Source organism: Neofelis nebulosa, chromosome 3 (assembly GCF_028018385.1).
Source record: "Neofelis nebulosa isolate mNeoNeb1 chromosome 3, mNeoNeb1.pri, whole genome shotgun sequence".
In the NCBI taxonomy this organism is placed as follows: Eukaryota; Metazoa; Chordata; class Mammalia; order Carnivora; family Felidae; genus Neofelis; species Neofelis nebulosa.
In genome coordinates, this window is record NC_080784.1 from 137,360,668 (window position 1) to 137,382,519 (window position 21,852).

The window sequence follows — 21,852 nt, forward strand, 5'->3', positions numbered from 1 at the left end:
CCAAGGTTTAAATAGACCTTTGTTAGTTAGCCTAGAAATTTTGCCATCATTTTGATATCCTTCCTTGGGAGAAAATTTTCAAGACCAACGACACGCATTTGGAATATAGTCTGTCCATGGGACTAATATTTAAAAACTTTTTAATGTTTATGTATTTTGAGGGAGAGACACACAGAATGCGGGGGGGGGGGGGGGGGGTTGGTGGCAGACAGAGGGAGACACAGAATCTGAAGCAGGCTCCAAGCTGTCAGCATAGAGTCCAACATGGGGCTCGAACTCACAAACCATGAGATCATGAACTGAGCTGAAGTCAGACACTCAACCGACTGAGCCAGGTATTTTAAAATCACGTTTGACAGAAGAGGACAGATACTGTATCATTATACTTATTGTGTATCCAACGTGCCCAAACTCCTAGCAAGTAGAATGCTGGTTGCCAGGAGCTGGAGAGTGGGGTAACAAGAAGTTTTGTTCAGTGGGTATAGAGTTTCAAGTTTGCAAGATGAAAATGTTCTAGAGATCTATTGTACATGTAATGAACACTACTGTTACCAAAAGGATTAAGGTGATAGATTTTGTGTTACGTGTTTTTACCTCAGTTAACAAAAAAAAACCCCACACCTGTTTGAATCCAGTTCTCTGAAATTATATAACTTAAGATGCAGATTTCTCACCTCTAAAGTAAAGATAAATGATACGTACCCAAAGGGGTTTGTGAGGATTAAATGAAATAATACACAGAGCAATGGTGCTGTTCCCAGGATGTGGTAGACATGACCTACAAGTCCCTGTGATGGCTGCTCTTGCCACCGCAGCCACCACCATCAGTGAGAGTAGCAGAGGGAGCACAGAGCAGTGGGTCTGCAGTAGATAAGGTGGAGCTGGGTGCCGATGACGAGTGCATCTCACGGTACTGGGGTCTTTGCTGCAGCACTTTGTGGACGTGTGAGCGATGAAAGGACTGGAGAGAGGGAGACTAAGGCAGTTTTAGAAAGGAAAAGACAGGATTATCAATAAAGAACTAATTCAACAAATACTTGTTGAACATTGGATTTCTTAGATACTTTTTGCTAGTGGCTAGGTAGAATCCATTATCTCATATAACTTGTAAGACAGCCCATGACTTCAGAGGTTTTGTTTTTCTAAAAAATGATGATGAGAGCAAATGGCAGAAATAGGAGTAGACGTTAGGTTTATCTGAGTCCTGAATTAGATTGGGTGAGAAAAGCAATAGAAATGAACAAAGGAGTAAATCCCATAGGAATTGAAGCTGCTTAAGACGTTGCTAATGAATACAGTGGGTTAGTCTTTGCTTATTAGACTAGTAAACCCTATTTCCACAAAGCCTTTCTAAACAACTAATTAATACCTTAGACAATAAATGTAAGCTGACTTTTATGTATTTAATACTAAATAAGTATAGCAAAGATTTCTTCTAAAACTTAAAAAAATGTTTTCAGTATCTGAATGCAGTAGATGTCTCCAACTAATTGTGGGATTCATTTTAGCATATTGGAACCATTGAATGTTACAGCCAAAAGGAACTTCCAAGAGAATTTAAATGAATGAAAGTCACCACTTACAGTTACAGAAACTAGGGGCGCCTGGGTGGCTCAGTCAGTTAAGTGTCTGACTTTGGCTCAGGTCATGATCTCACAGTTCAAGAGACCAAGCCCCGCCTTAGGCTCTACTCTGACAGCTCAGAGCCTGGAGTGCTTCAGATTCTGTGTCTGCTTCTCTCTGTCTCTCTCTGTCTCTCTCTCTGCCCCTCCCCCACTCATGCTCTGTCTCTCTCTCTCTCTCAAAAATAAACATTTAAAAAAATTTAAAAAAAAAACAAAACCTGGTTACAGAAACTAATAGCTGAGGCTGTGATCCATAGCAGATGTGTGGCAGGAATGGGAGCCTGGTTCTTCCCATTGCCTAGTCCAGTGTCCTGTAGTGCGTCACTTCCTTGTTTTAGTTTCTCATCACAGGCCGGACACTGCTATCAAACACCAATGGAGGCAAACATATTAAATGTTTTCAGAAAACATATTGTTTATGATAGATGAAATCCCTGTGTTTATCTTATGTGACACATGGTTTCCTGGAACCTTAGCAATTGGGACTGCTTCATGTAGGCATTTTTTTTTCTGTTTGTTTAGATTTTTGTTTATTTGTTTTGTGTGTGTGTGTTGATGTGGCCAGTTAGTTCGCTGCTGCACTTGGCTATCCTTAATGACATAGTCCCTGCAAGTAGGTATGATTAGTGTATGGGAGAAGAGGAATGAGATATAGACTCTTCGGTTTTCTATTGTATAGAATGAAAGGATTACATGAGATTATTTCTGAAAATCCTTTTGCCTTTGAATAATAACTAGTTATTTTTTGTTTTATATTTAAAAAGAATTTTTTAAATTTACATCCAAGTTAGTTAGCATATAGTGCAACAATGATTTCAGTAGATTCCTTAATGCCCGTTACCCATTTAGTCCATCCCCCCCCCCCACAACCCTTCCAGTAACCCTCTGTTTGTTCTCCATATTTAAGAGTCTCTTATGTTTTGTCCCCCATCCCTGTTTTTATATTATTTTTGATTCCCTTCCCTTATGTTCATGTTTTTTTATCTTAAAGTCCTCATATGAGTGAAGTCATGATACTTGTCTTTCTCTGATTTCACTTAGCATAATACCCTCTAGTTCCATCCATGTAGTTGCAAATGGCAAGATTTCATTCATTTTGATTTCCGAGTAATACTCCATTGTGTATATATACCACATCTTCTTTATCCATTCACTCATTGATGGACATTTAAGCTCTTTACATACTTTGGCTATTGTCGCTAGTGCTGCTATAAACCTTGGGGTGCGTGATCCCCTTCAAAACAGCATACCTGTATCCCTTGTATAAATACCTAGTAGTGCAATTGCTGGGTCGTAGGGTAGTTCTATTTTTAATTTTTTGAGGAAACTCTATACTGTTTTCCAGAGTGGCTGCACCACTTTGCATTCCCACCAGCAGGGCAAAAGAGATCGTCTTTCTCCGCATCCTCGCCAACATCTGTTGTTGCCTGAGTTGTTCATGTTAGGCATGCTGACAGGTGTGAGGTGGTATTTCATTGTTTTGATTTGTGTTTCCCTGATGATGAGTGATGTTGAGCATTTTTTCATGTGTCAGTTGGCCATCTGCATGTCTTCTTTGGAGAAGTGTCTTTTCATGTCTTTTGCTGATTTCTTTACTGGAGTATTTGTTTTTTGGGTGTTGAGTTTGATAAGTTCTTTATAGGTTTTGGATGCTAACCCATTATATGATATATTGTTTGCAAATATCTTCTCTCATTCCGTTGGGAATTTAGTTTTGCTGATTGTTTCCTTCTCTGTGCAGAAGCTTTTTAGTCTGACGAGGTCCCAATAGTTCATTTTTGCTTTTGTTTCCCTTCCCTTCGGAGACGTGTTCAGTAAGAAGTTGCTGTGGCCAAGGTCAAAGAGGTTTTTGCCTGCTTTCTCCTTGAGGATTTTGATGGCTTCCTGTTTTATGTTTAGGTCTTTCATCCATTTTGAGTTTATTTTTGTGTATGGTGTAAGAAAGTGGTCCAGGTTCATTCTTCTTAATGTCGCTGTCCAGTTTTCCCAGCACCACTTGAAGAGACTGTCTTTATTCCATTGGATATTCTTTCCTGCTTTGTCAAAGATTAGTTGGCTATATGTTTGTGGGTCCATTTCTGGGTTCTTTGTTCCATTGATCTGAATGTCTGTTTTTGTGCCAGTACTGCACTGTCTTGATGGTTAGAACTTTGTAATACAGCTTGAAGTCCTGGATTGTGATGCCTCCTGCTTTGGTTTTCTTTTTCAAGATTGCTTTGGCTATTCGGGGTCTTTTCTGGTTCCATACAAATTTTAGGATTGTTTGTTCTAGATCTGTGAAGAATGGTGGTGTTATTTTGATAGCGATTGCATTGAATACATAGATTGCTTTGGGTAATATTGACATTTTAACAATATTTATTCTTCCTGTTCAGGAGCATGGAATCTTTTTCCATTTTTTTGTGTCTTCAATTTCTTTCATAAGCTTTCTATAGTTTTAAGTGTATATATTTTTCACCTCTTGGGTTATATTTATTCCTAAGTATTTTATGGTTTTGGTGCAATTGTAAATGGAATTGATTCCTTCATTTCTCTTTCTGTTGCTTCATTGTTGGTGTATAGGAATGCAACCGATTCCTGTGCATTGATTTTATATCCTGCCAGTTTGCTGAATTCATGGATCAGTTCTAGCCATTTTTTGGTGGAATCTTTTGGGTTTTCCATACAGAGTATCATGTCATCTGCAAAGAGTGAAAGTTTGACTTCCTCCTGGCCAATTTGGATGCCTTTTATTTCTTTGTGTTGTGTGATGGCTGAGGCTGACTTCCAATACTATGTTGAATAACAGTGGTGAGAGTGGACATCCCTGTCTTGTTCCTGACCTTAGGGGGAAAGCTCTCAGTTTTTCCCCATTGAGGATGATATTAGCGGTGGGTCTTTCATATATGGCTTTTATGATCTTGAGGTATGATCCTTCTGTCCCTACTTGCTTGAGGGTTTTTATCATGAAAGGATGCTATATTTTGTCAAATGCTTTCTCTGCATCTATTGAGAGGATCATGTGGTTCTTGTCTTTTATTGATATGACATGTCACATTGATTGTTTTGCAGATATTGAACCAACCCTGCATCCCAGGTATAAATCCCACTTGGTCATGGTGAATAATTTTTTTAATGTATTGTTGGATCTGGTTGGCTAATGTCTTGTAGAGGATTTTTGCATCCATGTTCATCAGGGAAATTGGTCTATAGTTCTCCTTTTTAGTGGGGTCTTTGGTTTTGGAATCAAGGTTATGCTGGCTTCATAGAAAGAGTTTGGAAGTTTTCCTTCCATTCTATTTTTTGGAACAGCTTCAACAGAATAGGTGTTAACTCTTCCTTAAATGTTTGGTAGAATTCCTCTGGAATGCCATCTGGCCCTCAACTCTACTTTTTGGGATATTTTTGATTACTAATTCAATTTCTTTACTGGTTATGGGTCTGTCTAAATTTTCTATTTCTTTCTGTTTCAGTTTTGGTAGTTTATATGTTTCTAGGAATTTGTCCATTTCTTCCAGATTGCCCATTTTATTGGCATATAATTGCTCATAATATTCTCTTATTATTGTTTTTATTTCTGTTGTGTTGGTTGTGATCTCTTTCATTCTTGATTTTATTTACTTGGGTCCTTTCATTTTTCTTTTTGATCAAACTGGCTAGTGGTTTATCAATTTTGTTAATTCTTTCAAAGAACCAGCTTCTGGTTTCATTGATCTGTTATGTTTTTTTGGTTTCAATAGCATTGATCTCTGCTCTAATCCTTATTATTTTCTGTCTTCTGCTAGTTTGGAGTTTTATCTGCTGTTTTTATTCCAGTTCTTTAAGGCGTAAAGTTAGGTTGTGTGTCTGAGACCTTTCTTCTTTAGGAAGGCCTGGATTGCTCTATACTTCCCTCTTATGACCTCCTTTGCTGTGTCCCAGAGGGTTTGGACTGTGGTGTTATCATTTTCATTGGCTTCCATGTACTTTTTAATTTCCTCTTTAACTTCTTGGTTAGCCCATTCATTCTTTAGTAGGATGTTCCTCAGTCTCCAAGTATTTGTTACCTTTCCAATTTTTTTCTTGTGGTTGATTTTGAGTTTCATAGAGTTGTGATCTGAATGTCTGCACAGTATGATCTTGATCTTTCGGTACTTACTGGGGCCTGATTTGTCTCCCAGTATGTGATCTATTCCAGAGAACATTCCATGTAGACTGGAGAAGAATGTATATTCTGCTGCTCTAGGATGAAATGTTCTGAAATATATCTGTTAAGTCCATCTGGTCCAGTGTGTCCTTCAAAGTTGTTGCTTCCTTGTTGATTTTCTGTTTAGATATCTGTCCATTGCTGTAAGGGTGGTGTTGAAGTCCCCTACTATTGTATCATTATCAATGAGTTTCTTTATGTTTGTGATTGATTTATATACTTGGTGCTACCACATTTGGAGCATAAATATTTATAATTGTTAGGTCTTCTTGGTGGATAGACCCCTTAATTATGATATAATGCCCTTCTTCATCTCTTGTTATAGTCTTTATTTTAAAGCATAGATTGTCTGATATAAGTATGGCTACTCTGGCTTTCTTTTTATCGACCATTAACATGATGGTCCCCTTACTTTCAATCTGAAGGTGTCTTTAGGTCTAAATTGGGTCTCTTGTAAACAGCATATAGATGGATGTTGTTTTCTTACCTATTCTGTTACCCTATGTCTTTTGATTGGAGCATTTAGTCCATTGACGTTTAGAATGAGTACTGAAAGATACGAATTTATTGCCATTATGTTTCTTGTAGAGTTGGAGTTTCTGGTGGTGTTCTCTGGTCCTTTCTAGTCTTTGTTGCTTTTGTGGTTTTTTTCTCCCCTCATCTTTTCTCCCCTTAGAGAGTCCCCCTTAAAATTTCTTGCAGAGCTGGTTTAGTGGTCACACACTCCTTTAATTTTTGTTTGTCTGGGAAACTTTTAATCTCTCCTTCTATTTTGAATGACAGCCTTTCTAGATAAAGAATTCTTGGCTGCATTTTTTTTTTTTTTTGATTCAGCACATTGAATATATCCTGCCACTCCTTTCTGGTCTGCCAAGTTTCTGTGCATAGATCTGCTACAAACCTGATCTGTCTTCCCTTATAGATTAAGAACTTTTTTTCCCTTGCTGTTTTCATGATTCTTTCCTTGCCTGAATATTATGAATTTGACTATGATATGCCTTGTTGATGGTCGGTTTTTGTTGAATCTACTTGGAGTCTTCTGTGCTTCCTGGATTTTGATGTCTGTGTCTTTCCCCAGGTTAGGAACGTTTTCCACTATGATTTGCTCATATAACCTTTCTACCCCTATTTCTCTCTCTTCCTCTTCTGGGACCCATATGATTCTGATGTTGTTCCTTTTTAATGAGTCACTGATTTCTCAAATTCTTAAATCATGCTCTTTTGCCTTAGTGTCTCTCTTCTTTTCAAATGCTTTGGTATTCTGCATAAGTTTGGCCTCTATACCACTGATTTGCTGCTCTGCCTCATCCATCCTTGCCACTGTGGCATCCATTCAAGATTGCAGTGCAGTTATAGCATTTTTTATTTCATCATAACTAGCTTTTACTTCTTTTATCTCTGCAGAAGGGGATTCTAATCTATTTTCAACTCCAACTAGTATTCTTATTATTGTGTTTGTAAATTCTGGTTCAGACATCTTGCTTGTATCTGTGTTGATTAAGTCCCTAGCTGTTGTTTCTTCCTGCTCTTTAAGAACTAGTTATTTTTAGAGTCAACAAATTTAAGGAATTAAATCCAGTTCATTTTTGAGAACAAAGATTTGATTTGTAAAACAGTAGTTTATTTTTGGGTTTGTTTTTATGTTACAGATTAGATGCCATCTCTAATGGCATCCATCTCTCTAATCACATAGTTGATAATACACCTTTATGAGCATCGATGATGCTACAGTTGACTATTTTTTTCATATTATCTTTTTTTGTTGCATTCAATACGTATGGGAAAATATAATACCTATTATACATGTTAAGTTAGTAGGCAATAATTTCTCCAACCATTTGTGTGTGTGTGTGTGTGTGTATGTGTGTGTGTGTGTTGGGGGACGGAGGGTAGAATGCCTGTATTTACTGATGCTGTAAACATATTACTTCTCTGAATTCTTTCTTGGTCCTTTTTTTTCCATCCTGATAATTTGGTAGCTATGGATTAGAAAGCCCTTGTACTGAAGTAAATTTTTCATTGAAGGAAGTAGGAAAGGTAAAACCTAGCTTCCACAGATGAAAACTATGTAAAATTATTTTTTTCTACTTAGCAGTTTCCCCATAGATCGTAAAATACTCAAATTTCATGAGGCACTTTCAGGAGAATAAAATTTACGTAAATTATAGTTATTTTATTTATAGTATATATACTTAAAAATATTTACATGAGAAATTTTAGCAAAGAGAAGAAAAGTTCACTTTTCCTGAAGCTGAGTCAAGATTAAAAGACAAAAATGCATTGAGAGAAAAAACCCTAGCTGAATTCTGCAAGTAGTGGCTCTTAGTGCTTTGAGCACTTGTGTAATGTGTATTCTGCAAATCATAGTTAAGGAATATGTTTTCATCTCAAAGTTTAAGAAGTTTTGAATATTCTTTGAAAGTCAGGCCATAGAAGATTGTTGGCTACTAGATGTAATTGAAAGACACTTTTGAATTAGGATGATTTTATTACTGTAATACCCCTTTCTACTTGTATAGAAATTGTAACAATTTGAAAGTATTTTTAAAGACCTGTTTTTACTTTTTTTTTTAAATTTGTTTTTTAATATTTAATTTTTTTTTTTAATTTTTTTTCAACGTTTTTTATTTATTTTTGGGACAGAGAGAGACAGAGCATGAACGGGGGAGGGGCAGAGAGAGAGGGAGACACAGAATCGGAAACAGGCTCCAGGCTCCGAGCCATCAGCCCAGAGCCCGACGCGGGGCTCGAACTCACAGACCGCAAGATCGTGACCTGGCTGAAGTCGGACGCTTAACCGACTGCGCCACCCAGGCGCCCCAATTTTAATATTTATTTTTGATGGAGGGAGGGAAGGAGGGAGACAGAGAGAGAGAGAGAGAGAGAGAGAGAGAGTGTGTGTGTGTGTGTGTGTGTGTGTGTGTGTGTGTGTGGGCGAGCCAGGGAGGGACAGAGAAAGAGTGAGACACAGAATCTGAAGTAGACTCCAGCCTCTGAGCTGTCAGCACAAACAGGGGGCTCAAACTCACACACTGTGAGATCATGACCTGAGCCGAAGTTGGAACCACCCAGCCGACTGAACCACCCAGGTGCCCCCTGTTTTTACTTTCTTACCTCCAAAAAACTGTCCATTTTAGAGAAGAAAATTCCATCTCACCTATGACAAACTAAGAACTAAAGAGCCAAATTAGAAAACTAAAATGTTGACCTCGAAAGTTACTGTTGATTTATTCTGTTTCAAAGAGTCAGTGTGCAAAAATACCACGGAGAGGAATAGATACACAGAAGGCTTTTCTTTCTTTCTTTTTCTTTCTTTCTTTCTTTTTTTCTTTCTTTTTTTAAATGAGCTGATAAAAGTAGGGCTGGCTTACTGTTTTACCATAACACACTTCTAAATTATAGGTGTCTTTTTTAATGTTGCCTAAGGTAGAGAACCCATCATTGTGGCTTTAATGATATCACTTAATACTAACCCTGAACTCTCAGGGTTTTTAATCATCAGATGTAGTCCTTTTCTAGCTCCTCCCTTTACCCAACCATTCATTTATTTAAATACAGATATGTTTTGTGTTTTTTAGATCTTAGTGAAACTCTGCAGTTTTGTTTCTCCGGCGGAGGAGTTGGCTCAAAAAGATGATCTCCAGCTTTTATTCAGTGCAATAACCTCTTGGTGCCCTCCCTACAACCTGCCGTGGAGGAAGAGTGCTGGAGAAGTCCTTATGACCATATCCCGTCACGGTCTTAGTGTCAATGTAGTGAAGTATATTCATGGTGAATATTTCTTTATGTTCATTTTAGGAGCTCTACGTTTCTTCCAGTTTTCTCTTCTTCATATGATGACAGATTGCTTTTTATTTCTCAGTTCTCTAAAGGTTCTATTTTAAATTAAAAACTATATTTGCCAGGAGAAAAAAAAATATTCTTGTTTGTGAGGCATTTCAAATGTGAGAAATTTTTATATGTTCCAAACAATAGATATATACAGACTTGAAATAATTTCATTATCATGTAAATGTTTAATCATAATGTAAGTTCTGTGTCAGCCTATTCTTTCCTACTCTTCTATGAAAAAAAACTATATTTGAGATACTGTAGTTTAAAGCCTTTCTGAAGATACTTCATAAATGGATAACTATGTATCCAATGTAGCATAAATGAAATTAGGTAGATTCTTTACCAGCACTAAGGAGAAATTATCCATTCTGTTCAAGTCCTATATAAGTGTCAGCTATAATGTCTTTATAGACATTTAAATGTCTAAGTAGAAGACAATGTACCATCTCAAATACTTCACTTATTATATATTTTTTTTCCTGAAAATCCTTCAAAATAATTTTTAATACAACTTTTTTACTCACCTAACATCAGTCCTTCATTAAATGTTCTTGCCTCCTTTTCTGTGTTAAATCTTTTTAGCCTTTGTTATATGACACTGGGTTTTTTTAGACAAATAAATTACATTACAGATATGAGAAACTCTTTTTTGAAAAGCCTTCAATCCCCAATGTCAGTAATAGGTACAACTTTGCTTTAAACGAGTAACAAGTAGTGCAAGCATAATTTAAAAAATTTTATTTCCCAAAGTATTTCTGTATCTCATTGTCCATATTCACTCTAATTTTAGCTTTTAAACTAGTTATGGATTTTTATTTTTAAACATAGAAGATAGGGTTTTTTTCTCTTTCTTTGACTATACTAATATAAAAGCTCAAAAATGTCATTTGGCAGCATTTTGTTTAATGAAAAATATCCAAATATGGTGTAAAAACTAGATAAATGTCAGCTATTTTCCAACATTTCCTGTTTTACCCTTTGTTTACTACTTAGAGGCAGAGCTTTTCCAATGAATATATATATCATACTTACTTTTAGAATGTGTAACATTTATCTTATAATATTTCATAGATTAATACTTAATGTTTCACTTAATGTTTTATTAAACACAGTTAATCAAAATTTTCTTAAGCAATTGAAATAAATATGTATTTAATTCTTAATTCTTACAGAAAAAGAATGTTTATCTACATGTGTTCAGAATATGCAGCAATCAGATGACCTGTCTCCCCTAGAAATTGTTGAAATGTTTGCTGGGCTTTCTTGTTTCCTCAAAGATTCCAGTGATGTTTCCCAAACTCTTTTGGATGATTTTCGGATATGGCAAGGATATAATTTCCTTTGTGATCTCTTGCTTAGGTAAAATCCCACAATTTAAGAACATATTTTAAATGTCTACTCAGTTTTTTCATCATTGGGAACAGCGTGGTTTGGGGTTATGGAAAAAAAGGAATTAATGATTTAGTTAATGTATACTTTATCCCCTTGACTTTAATCACTTCTTTTTATTCCTGTTCTGTCAACAGAGTACAAAAAGTGAGTTTAAACTGACAAATGCTGGCTACAAACTTGGTGGAGTCAGTGGTTAGGTGTGAAAGTGTATGTACTCTTTGGTAGCTGAGGAAAAAGAGCTTAGATGAACTAATGAACATGTTCGTAAAGTGTAAACGCTTCTCAGTTACATTTTTAGTATTTTATTATACCAATGGTTTATTAATGCAGTGAATAAGAATAATTATGTAGATTGAATGAGACCTTACAAATGTATATATAAAACAAAATGTTTCACTAGCCCCATTTTCCACTCCAAATGTTTTATACATATCCTGGGAGAATGGCTGGTTGGAATTTTATTAGGAAGAAAATACTCATGCCTCATTAGTTGTTTTGGCTCTTGACTTACTTGTAAATCATTTGGTTTGTTGTAAACCAGTACTATTTTGTAAACTCCTTATATGTGACACCAGTTTAACCCAGTTGCCAGTACTACTAGGCAACTTCCCAGAAGAGAATTTTGCATATATACCCTAATTTACAAAGGAGGACATAAAAGTTGATGAAATAAGCCTTTCACATTACTAGAGGGTGTTAATTGGTGTAATCCTCTGAGGACACAGGTTGGTCAGATATTATCAAGAGCCTCAAAAATGTCGATACTCTTGATAGAATAATTTCACTTATGTTTATTAATCCTAAAAATATAATTGTGAATATTGTAGGCAAAACTTTATGCATATTAATGATTCTGAAATCTGATTTCTGCTGGCCGTCCCCCGTCTCTCTCTCTCTCCCTAAATTTGTGGTTGGCTCTTCATGGCCATTAAAAGAATATGTAAAGAGATTTTATATAAATGGAAGAGCATTTGTATTGACACTGGTAAATGGAAAAAACAGGTTATAAAATTCTTTATATGGTATAAAAATAACTATTAAGACCAAACTTTTTACAATAAAAAAGTACATAAACCATATCAAAATGTCTAAGTTATGAGCCTAAGCATATTTCTTTTCTACTTTTGTACATTCTCCAGCTTTATTAATTTTTTTTGAAGTTTATTTATTTTGACAGAGAAAGAGAGAAAGGGGGGAGGGGCAGAAAGAGAGGGAGAGAGAGAATCCCAAGTAGGCTCCATGCTGTTAGTGCAGAGCTAGATGCAGGGCCCTGTTCCATGAACCTTGCTTGAGATCATGACCTGAGCTGAAATCAAGAGTCAGACACTTAACTGACTGAGCCACGCAGGTGCCCCTCTCCAGTTTTATTTTAATGAGAATAATTAGTTCTATTAGGAAGCCCCAGTAAATCTTACTCTTTAAAAAAGATAGTTTTGCACCCCATTTTGTGTTCTCAAGCCACAGTCAAGAAATAATTCCATAATGACTCCAAATGTTCTTTTAAAGAAACATTGTTTTAAAAAATTGTTAGACTCTCAGGACTATTTAATGTATTCTAATGAGTACCTGAATTAATTAATGAATACAGATAAAGACTTAAAACTTTCCAAGAAATTAATTTTTGAAAGTTAACTGAGAAATTGTCTTTGGAAAGAAATGGTTAATAAGATTTTTGGTTGTAAACAGTGAAACTTCATAACCTTGGAAATTTAAGAAACTTAAGAGAGATTTAATGTAATTCTTTTATTTTGAAAAAAAATTTTTTAACGTTTATTTATTTTTGAGACAAAGAGAGACAGCATGAACGGGGAAGGGTCATAGAGAGGGAGACACAAATTCTGAAACAGGCTTCAGGCTCTGAGCTGTCAGCACAGAGCCTGACGCGGGGCTCGAACTCACGGACCGCGAGGTCATGACCTGAGCCAAAGTCGGCCGCTTACCTGACTGAGCCACCCAGGCGCCCCTAATTCTTTTATTTTGTAGATACTTTCTACCAAAGGCTAAAGTGAGCTATCTAAAATAACACTGTTAAATGTAAAATCAGCACTTATATATGAGGTCTTTAGAGTATTTAATATAATTTTCTTTCATTATGGTGTAATGTCTTATAATAAAATTTATAGATTTTAAAAAATAGTATGTTTTTATATAGGAAAACTTGTACGATGAAACCTCTTGGAGTGCTTTATATATTATTGCATGTACAAATTGAAATTTTCTTTCTGTGTTAAATTTGAAAATACAACAAGAGAGAAAAAATATTTACTAAACCATACTTTTCCTAGATTGGAACAAGCAAAAGAAGCAGAATCCAAAGATGCCTTGAAAGATCTGGTTAATCTGATAACTTCCCTAACAACATATGGTGTCAATGAACTAAAACCAGCTGGTATTACCACAGGGGCACCCTTTCTATTGCCTGGATTTGCAGTACCTCAGCCTGCAGGCAAAGGTGAGTCCTTTTTTTTATTTGTTATTTTCCCCTGTTTTGAGCCACTCAAAGAAACAGAGACAGAATAAATTAGTTTGACTTTGATTTCTCTTTATGTTACATGTGTAAAGGTAATATGCTTTTTTTCATTAGAGTTAATGGTTTCTTTATGGTGCAAGTTTTTAAGTGACAGTCTTTAGCAGATCAAATACTTCAAACATATATACATATATGTATATATATATATATACATACACACACACACATACACATATATACACATATGTATATATAATGAAAATATTATAACATCAGTGAAATTTACATCTTAATATTTCATCTTAACATTCAAACAACAGTCGGAACATGCCTTTTTTGAACATTGGCATGCTAAAGCATTTCTAATTTACATGGTTGGAACTTGAGTAACACGCTGATTGCCATGTTTTTCTCTAGAAGATATAAATAGAAAGCATGAGGTACAAGTGCTTATATTGTAAAACTGAGCAAATGTAGGTATAAAGAAGTTATATTATTTCTTTCAGGTCAGAGAATAAATTTTATAGTTCAGATTTCCTAACTTTGACTCCTTATCTAGTGATTCTTTTACTAAGAAACCTTGTTTAGTTAATAACATTTAGTTACCTAAGAGTGCAAGCTAGTTTTACTGTTTATTTTATTTTTTTTTATAAAAAATATTTTTTTTAATGTTTATTTCTGGGAAACAGAGTACAAACAGGGAGGGGCAGAGAGAGAGGGAGACACAGAATCTGAAACAGGCTCCAGGCTCCAAGCTGTCAGCACAGAGCCTGACACAGGGCTCAAACCCACAATGCGGGGGATCATGACATGGGTTGAAGTCAGATGCTTAACCGACTGAGCCATCCAAGTGCCCTATTTATTTTAAATGCATAATAACTGTTATGGAATCTAATAAGCCTCAAGGCCTCTCATAGTTTCTTTCCTGTGATTGTCACTAAATACTCAATATAGTTATGATATTTGGGCATAAAATTTAGCCAGAAAATATCAACATGTGTGATTGTTTAAATTCCACAGTATGTTAGCTATGTATTTTATGACATAGAAGTCAATGGTTATAAATTTTTTTCTTCAGTGAGAATAAATGGATATACTAGAAAGTCCTAAATTTAATTCGCTGGAGAAAATTCTATTGAAAAGTCATGACTTAGGTTGGAGTTGTCAGACTTCCTACAGTGACTTGTACTGTCAGTCTGTAGGTTGTACAGAACTCTTCAAGTGAGTCTTTGTGCAGTAAGTAGAAATCCAGGCATATCTTACTGAGTAGTTAAGCGTTTCATTTTATTTAATTATTAAGAAAAAAATAGGACTCTCAAAAAACTTCTAATTTACAGACTGTAGCTTGATTATTCTACAACTATTTGAGTCAATTTAAAAATATTTCACACTATTCTTCCAATTTTAAACTTTATTATTGTTTAATTTGGTTAATCCGATCATGATAGTGGTATAATTGCTGGTTATATTCGCATAATTTTGCAATGAGAGAATTAATACAACAAAATTAACCTTCCTCGTATGTCTGCCTTATATTGTCCCATCTGTAACTGGGATAGTAAAATACATAACCTTGCAGGGTTAACTGTGAGAATCCAGTGACCTAATGTCAACGAAAGCAAGGTTAACTAGAAAGGACAGTGCCCTAAGAATCAGAATTCATATGATTGTGAGTTATCTAACCTTTCTAAATATCACTTTCTTCTTCAGAAAAATTAATATAATATTCTATAAAATGAATGGATCAGGATAGATCATTTTGAGTTTCAGTTATAACTCAAAAGATAGCTATATCCCATGGCCTGCATTGTAGGGTTATTGTTATTGTGCTGACTAAAGGAGATAGCTCTATTCACGTAAAGAGAGTATGGAATGTCTTTTTTCTCTGGTCAATAGGTGAGACATAATTGGCATATATTAAAATTTGTCAATTTTTAGTGTTGAATCTGATGCGTTTTCATAAAGGCATATGGTTGTGCAATCACCACCATAATCATGATAATGGAATATGCCCACCCTTCTAAAAATTTACCTGTTTCCCTTTCCATTCAGTCCCTGCTTTCCCACCAACTTGCTAGCAACCATTGATCTCCTTTGGTGTTGCCCTTTCTAAAATTTCATAAACTGGAGTCATAGAGTATGTAGTTTTTTGTATTTGGCTTCTTTCACTTTTGTGATTCATTCATATTATCTCATGTATCTGAAGTTCCTTTTTTGGATAGTATTTCATTTGGATATGTCACAATTTGTTTACCCATTCACCAATTGACAGCATTTATTTAACTATCATGAATAAAGCTACTGTGAACATTTATATGAAGCAAGTCTTTGTGGGGACATATATTTTCATTTCTTTGGGGTAAATACCAAGCAGTAGAATTGCTGGGTCATATGGTAAATGAATATTTAACTTTACAAGAAACTGCCAGACTGTTTTCTGAAGTACTCACACCAGCAATGTAAGAAAATTTGCTTTACATCCTCAGCAGCACTAATGGTGTTAGTCTTTTTAATTTAGGTAATCTAGTGAGTATGTAGTAGTATCTAGTTGTGTTTTCTAATTTACATTTTTCTAAATGATTTTGAGCATCTTTTAATGTGTTATTTGCCATTTGTATCTCTACTTGGGTTCAGATCTCTGTGCCCAGTGTTTGATAGGATTGTTCATTCTGGGATTTTAAGAGTTCTTTAGATATTCTGGATAAATCTTTTATAAGATACATGTATTTTTTGTGTTATAGTATGTTTTGCCGATCTTAACTTGGCCTTTTTTTCTTAGTGGCATCTTTAGAAGAATGTAACTTTTAATTTTGATAAAGTCCAGTTTATCATTTTAAAAATATTTTGTAGGGAGGCACTTGGGTGGCTCAGTTGGTGAAGTGTCCAACTTTAGCTCGGGTCATGATCTCACAGTTCTTGGGTTTGAGCCTCACATTGAGTTCTCTGCTGTCATCGTGGAGCCTAGAACCTGCTTTGGATCCTCTGTCTCCCTCTCTCTCTGCCCTTCCCCAGCTCGTGCATATGTGTTCGCTCTCTCTCTCTCTCTCTCTCAAAAATAAATAAACATTAAAAAAAATATTTTGTAGGTTTGACCTCAGATTGAAAAAATGTTACTTAACCCAAAATCCGTAAAATTTGTGTTTTCTTCTAGGAGTTTCATATTTTGATTCTTATATGAACATCTGTGATGCATTTTAAGTTAATATTTGTATATGGCAGGGAATACGGTTTTTTTCTTCCAGTATGGGTATCCAAGACCTTTTGTTGAAAAGACCATGTATAGCGTGCCTGGATGGCTCAGTCAGTTAAGTGTCCGACTCTTGATTTTGGCTCAGGCCATGATCTCATGGTTTGTGAGATCGAGCCCCATGTGGGGCTCTGTGCTGATGGCATAGAGCCTGCTTGGAATTCTGTCTCTCCTCCTCTCTTCCTCTCCCTCCCTCTCTCTCTACCTCTCTCTCTCAAAATAAAAAAAAGGGGGGGGGGAAGACCATGTACAAACATATATCTGGGATTCTTTTTCAGTTCTGCTCCATGGATCAATGTGTGTCTGTCCTTAAGCCAAAACTATAATTTCTTGGTTACTGTATCTTTTTTTTCTTTTTACTGTATCTTTAAAATAAGTCTTAGAGTCATTTTAAATTGTCTAATTTTGTTTTTCTTTTTCAAAATCACTTTGGTTTTTCTATATCCTTTGAACTCCATATAAATTTAATCATGTCAAATTTTGAAAACAAAAAACAAAAGCCTGAGCCTGAGAGTTAACTGAGAATACTTAGAATGTAAATCAACTTGGGGAGAATTGACATCTTAACAATACTAAATCTTCCAATCCTTTTCATTTTTTAAAGAATGCCCATGCCAGGGGGCACCTGGGTGGCTCAGTCAGTTGAGCTTCCAACTTCAGCTCAGGTCATGATCTCGTGGTCCATGAGTTCAAGCCCCACATCGGGCTCTGTGCTGACTCCTCAGACCTGGAACCTGCTTCTGATTTTGTGTCTCCCTCTCTGTCTGCCCTTCCACCGCTCACTCTCTGTCTCTCAAAAATAAATAAACGTTAAAATATATATATGTATATATACTAAAAAGAATGTCCAAGCCAGGATTAGTTTTTCTAGTTCTGTGTTTATCTTCTTTTTAGTTTTTTTTTGTTTTTTTTTGTTTTTTGTTTTTTGTTTTTTTTTATGTTTTAAGTTTGTTTATTTATTTTGAGAGAAAGAGCACAAGTGGAGGAGGAACAGGAGGAAGGAGAGAGAGAATCCCAAGCAGGCTCCACACTGTCAGCACAGAGCCTGATGACGTGGGGCTCAAATTCACGAACCTTGAGATCATGACCTGAGCCGAAACTGACTGAGCCACCAGGCGTCCCTGTTTGTCTTCATTTAAAAATCCAGCTTTTTCTTTAAGGCACTATGTTAATTTCTTGACACTATGTTAATTTTTTGGTCATTTAACAAATGACCTATACTTCTAATAGTTGTGGGGCTGGGGACAGTTTTTAGAGGCAAACAGTTGTTTTCAGGTGCTTCGCATACTTTCTGTGTTAATTTCTGTATAATTATTTTTATTAATTTGCCTCACAAGAGCCATGTATACAGATTTTTTTTAAGTTGGTGTGTTTGAAAATCAGATGTTTAAAAATATAGCTAATAGCTAGCCATAAATCGCTTTAAGAAACATATACATAAAGAAATTGCACTTCTAGCTTGAAAACAAAATAAATTTTCAAATTAAAATTTATGGAGGTTCTAGTGTAGTAATTATAAAGGGAAAACTGGAACTTAGAGAATTTTCAGACCCCTGTTTTCCTGCCTGCATTCTTGCTGCTCCCTGGCCTCCGGCTTCAGGCTAAAGGTTTTTTCTTGAGAGGTAACTGTTCTTACAGACCAGGTCTGTCTTGCAGATAATAAGAAGTGAAATCCCTGCACATTTCCAAATTCTGAAGCCTGGGCTTACATAACATGCTTTATTCTCTGTAACAGTCTAACGTTTCAACATATACTATTCTTGAATTGGAATTTTCATAATGATGCATTAAAAGTTTAATCAGTATTGTTATTTTTAATGAGATGACTGAAGCTAATTAGTAAGTAATTTAAGACTTTTTGTGAAAACGGGATGTGTTCTTAGTAAATAGTTGATAAATATTACAATTCATGATCTGTTTAAATAGACTAGTTTGCCACGATTTAAAATGTCACATAGTACCTACTTTTGTGTTCTTGTTTTCCATTTTAGGTCACAGTGTGAGAAACATCCAAGCCTTTGCAGTTCTTCAGAATGCATTTTTAAAAGCAAAAACCAACTTCCTTGCCCAAATCATTCTTGATGCCATCACAAATATTTACATGGCTGACAATGCCAATTACTTCATCCTGGAGTCACAGCACACACTGTCACAGTTTGCAGAAAAGATTTCTAAGCTCCCAGAAGTACAAAGCAAATACTTTGAGATGCTGGAGTTTGTTGTTTTTAGCTTGAATTATATCCCTTGTAAAGAACTCATTAGCGTTAGCATCCTCTTAAAATCTAGCTCTTCTTACCACTGTAGCATTATTGCAATGAAGACGCTTCTTAAGTTTACACGACATGACTACATATTTAAAGATGTGTTCAGGGAGGTGGGCCTTCTGGAGGTCATGGTAAACCTTTTGCACAAATATGCTGCTCTCTTGAAGGATCCAACTCAGGCACTAAATGAACAAGGTAAAGCATTTTCCATTCACTTTTTATGATAAAAGGGTTTGGGCAGCATGTTTTGTTCATGTTTTGCCATTTATTTGGCTATAGATTTAATGACTTACTCATCTGCATTGTGATATCCTTGCAAATAATTCACACGGTTAACTTGTTCATTCAACTTCTGTTAGGGAATTGGGAAGGAGCAGGGGCCATTGTAGTAGAAAAGAATTTACGGTAAAAATTAAGGGAAACATGGTCCACATGACTCATGGCTGCTACTTTCTGCTTCTAAGAGGGAATTTAAAAAGATCCGAGAAAGATTTGGAAAGTTTAGGTGCCTCAAAATGTTTTTAATTACAGAGAACAAAAATATATATATATATATATCTTTTTAGTGATGTTATGTATATACACATGTATTATTATTTAGGTACCATAAATTTGATATTTTTCATCCTTTCTAATAAATCCGATAAAAGCATAGCAGTTTCTGGCATTTAAGTATTAAATATGTTGAATTAATATAGTTTGAATAGATGCACTATTCATAAACTTTTCTTTCTCTTTGGTGCCTTAAAATCTAGCATCCTCTTGTTAACTGCTTTGATTAGGAAATCCTTTGTGAGAAAAATACATTTAACTTTGGCATCCCCCCCTTTTTTAAGTTTTTATTTGAATTCCAGTTAACATATAGTGTTATATCAGTTTCAGGTGAATGATCTAGTGACTCAGCAATTCATATATCACCCAGTGTTGACATTTTCCTTTTTAATATTTGTTAGACAGTTGTGACTTTCTAGCCACACCAAAATAAAACCTGTGAACACTGATTTTGACTTTATTTTGGTAGCCGGTGGACATGTGTATCATTTTTAAAGGTTGCATTATATCAATTGCATTAGTGGTAAAAGTGAATATTAAAGAAATAATTAAATTATCAAAAACCTGAATCAAAAACAAAATAAGCATACAATCTTTTGTGATTTGAACCTTTGATCCTTTTTCCTAGGGGACTCAAGAAATAATAGTTCAGTTGAAGACCAAAAACACCTGGCTTTGTTGGTTATGGAGACCTTGACAGTGCTGCTTCAAGGATCAAACACAAATGCAGGTGACTAGCCAGGCTACTAGCAAATGCTTTCGGAGAGTGTTCTCTCTGATTTTGTCTTCTCTAATGATTCTTGCTTCTGAAATGTCCTTATCACTTATAGAAAAAACTATTGATTCAGTGATGATTCCATCCTATGTAGAAATGCAAGACTTTCAACCTTTATAAGTCTATTGACAAAGTATGTAACATTATTATTTCAAAATATGTTCTTATATTTTATTGCTGTTTATAGTATGCCTTGTTTTTGAAATAGGTTGTTTTTTTTATTTACATATTATGCTCTTAGTTGAATGACTTTGCTTAAATATTTTCCAAAATATCTGCTCTCTATGATGATTTTCTTAATTTTTAGTAATTCAACTTGAAGTATTATAATGTTACATCTTTAAGGAAGTATTGAAAAGTGATTCTCTAATAAAATTTGCTTCTCCCAGGTAAAATGGATTTATTAAGTCTTTATCTTTGGCCTCAACTTCTCTTCCGTTCTTTTCTGCCCATCCATTGACAGTCCACTTGTATTTGTAAAATACCGCTCTTGCTCTTAAAAAAAGATTACTTGAAATTTTAGCCAACATCAGAAATCTGTCAGGCAACAATGTCAATACAGTTCGAGAAGAGTATTGGGAAGATGAATCGAGATGAATAGGCTGGGTTCAGATCATAGAGAGCCTTTTAGGCCATGCCAAGGAATGTGAATTGTATTTTAAGTATTATGGGAAGCCACAAATGGATGAATGAGTGAGCGAACAAATAAGTGAGCTAGTGAACACACGCATGTCTATTTGCCTGAGTATGCAAAGGAACTCAATATTCAACATATTTAAAATATATCGTGTGTCCCTGGCACCATGCTAAGTGTTAGAGATACAAAGATGATCTTGCCCTGAAGGAATTACCACCGGATAGAAAAAGATGTAAACATATAATTATATGTCATTACTTAAATACAGTTTTGGCAAATGCCAAAACAGAGTTGAATGAATTCAGTAGGTAATTTAAGAACGATATTACTAACTATGTGATCTTGGGCACGTAGTGCTTTGCTCACAGTTAAGTGTTCAGAAAATAATAGCCATTATGATTATGTAATGAGGACTAACTGGCCACCTGGAAGTAAATACATGGCTTTCCGTGTGTTAAACCTCAGCACATGACTTTAACACTCACTTCTTACAAAGTTTGCAAAGAGAAAGTCATTAAGTTGAGAGGACAGTGGCTGCTACAGCAAAATACACTGACATCTTTTCACTCAGGAAACATTTATAAAAATACAGACTTGCAGGAAATCCCGAGTTTAATGGGGACCAAACATATAACCAAATAATACTAAACTGTTTGATATAAGTTATTGTAATAGTGCATATACCAGCTACTCTAAAAGCATAAAGCTTTAAAGCTGGGTTATTTTAGGTATCAATCCTGTTCTGACACTTGCTAGCTGTGTGAACTTGGCCATGTTACTTAACTTCTGTATGTCTCATTTCCTCATCTGTATAACAGGGGTGAAGAATCAATCTACAAGGCTTTGGAGCAGTACAGTGATTGTTTTTTATTATAGAGTTTGTCTTTTTTT

General features: G+C 35.3%; 1 protein-coding gene across 13 annotated transcripts in view; it reads left to right on the forward strand.

Annotated features, from left to right (window-relative positions):
* Positions 1-21,852, forward strand: part of WDFY3 (WD repeat and FYVE domain containing 3) — a 279,689-nt gene that overhangs the window by 121,884 nt on the left and 135,953 nt on the right. For all 13 annotated transcript variants that reach the window (XM_058722008.1, XM_058721996.1, XM_058721995.1 and 10 more), the window contains 5 exons: positions 9,369-9,561; positions 10,797-10,983; positions 13,302-13,468; positions 18,725-19,192; positions 20,178-20,279. In XM_058722008.1, the coding sequence (XP_058577991.1) occupies positions 9,369-9,561; positions 10,797-10,983; positions 13,302-13,468; positions 18,725-19,192; positions 20,178-20,279 (1,117 nt within the window). The remainder of the gene's footprint in view (positions 1-9,368; positions 9,562-10,796; positions 10,984-13,301; positions 13,469-18,724; positions 19,193-20,177; positions 20,280-21,852) is intronic.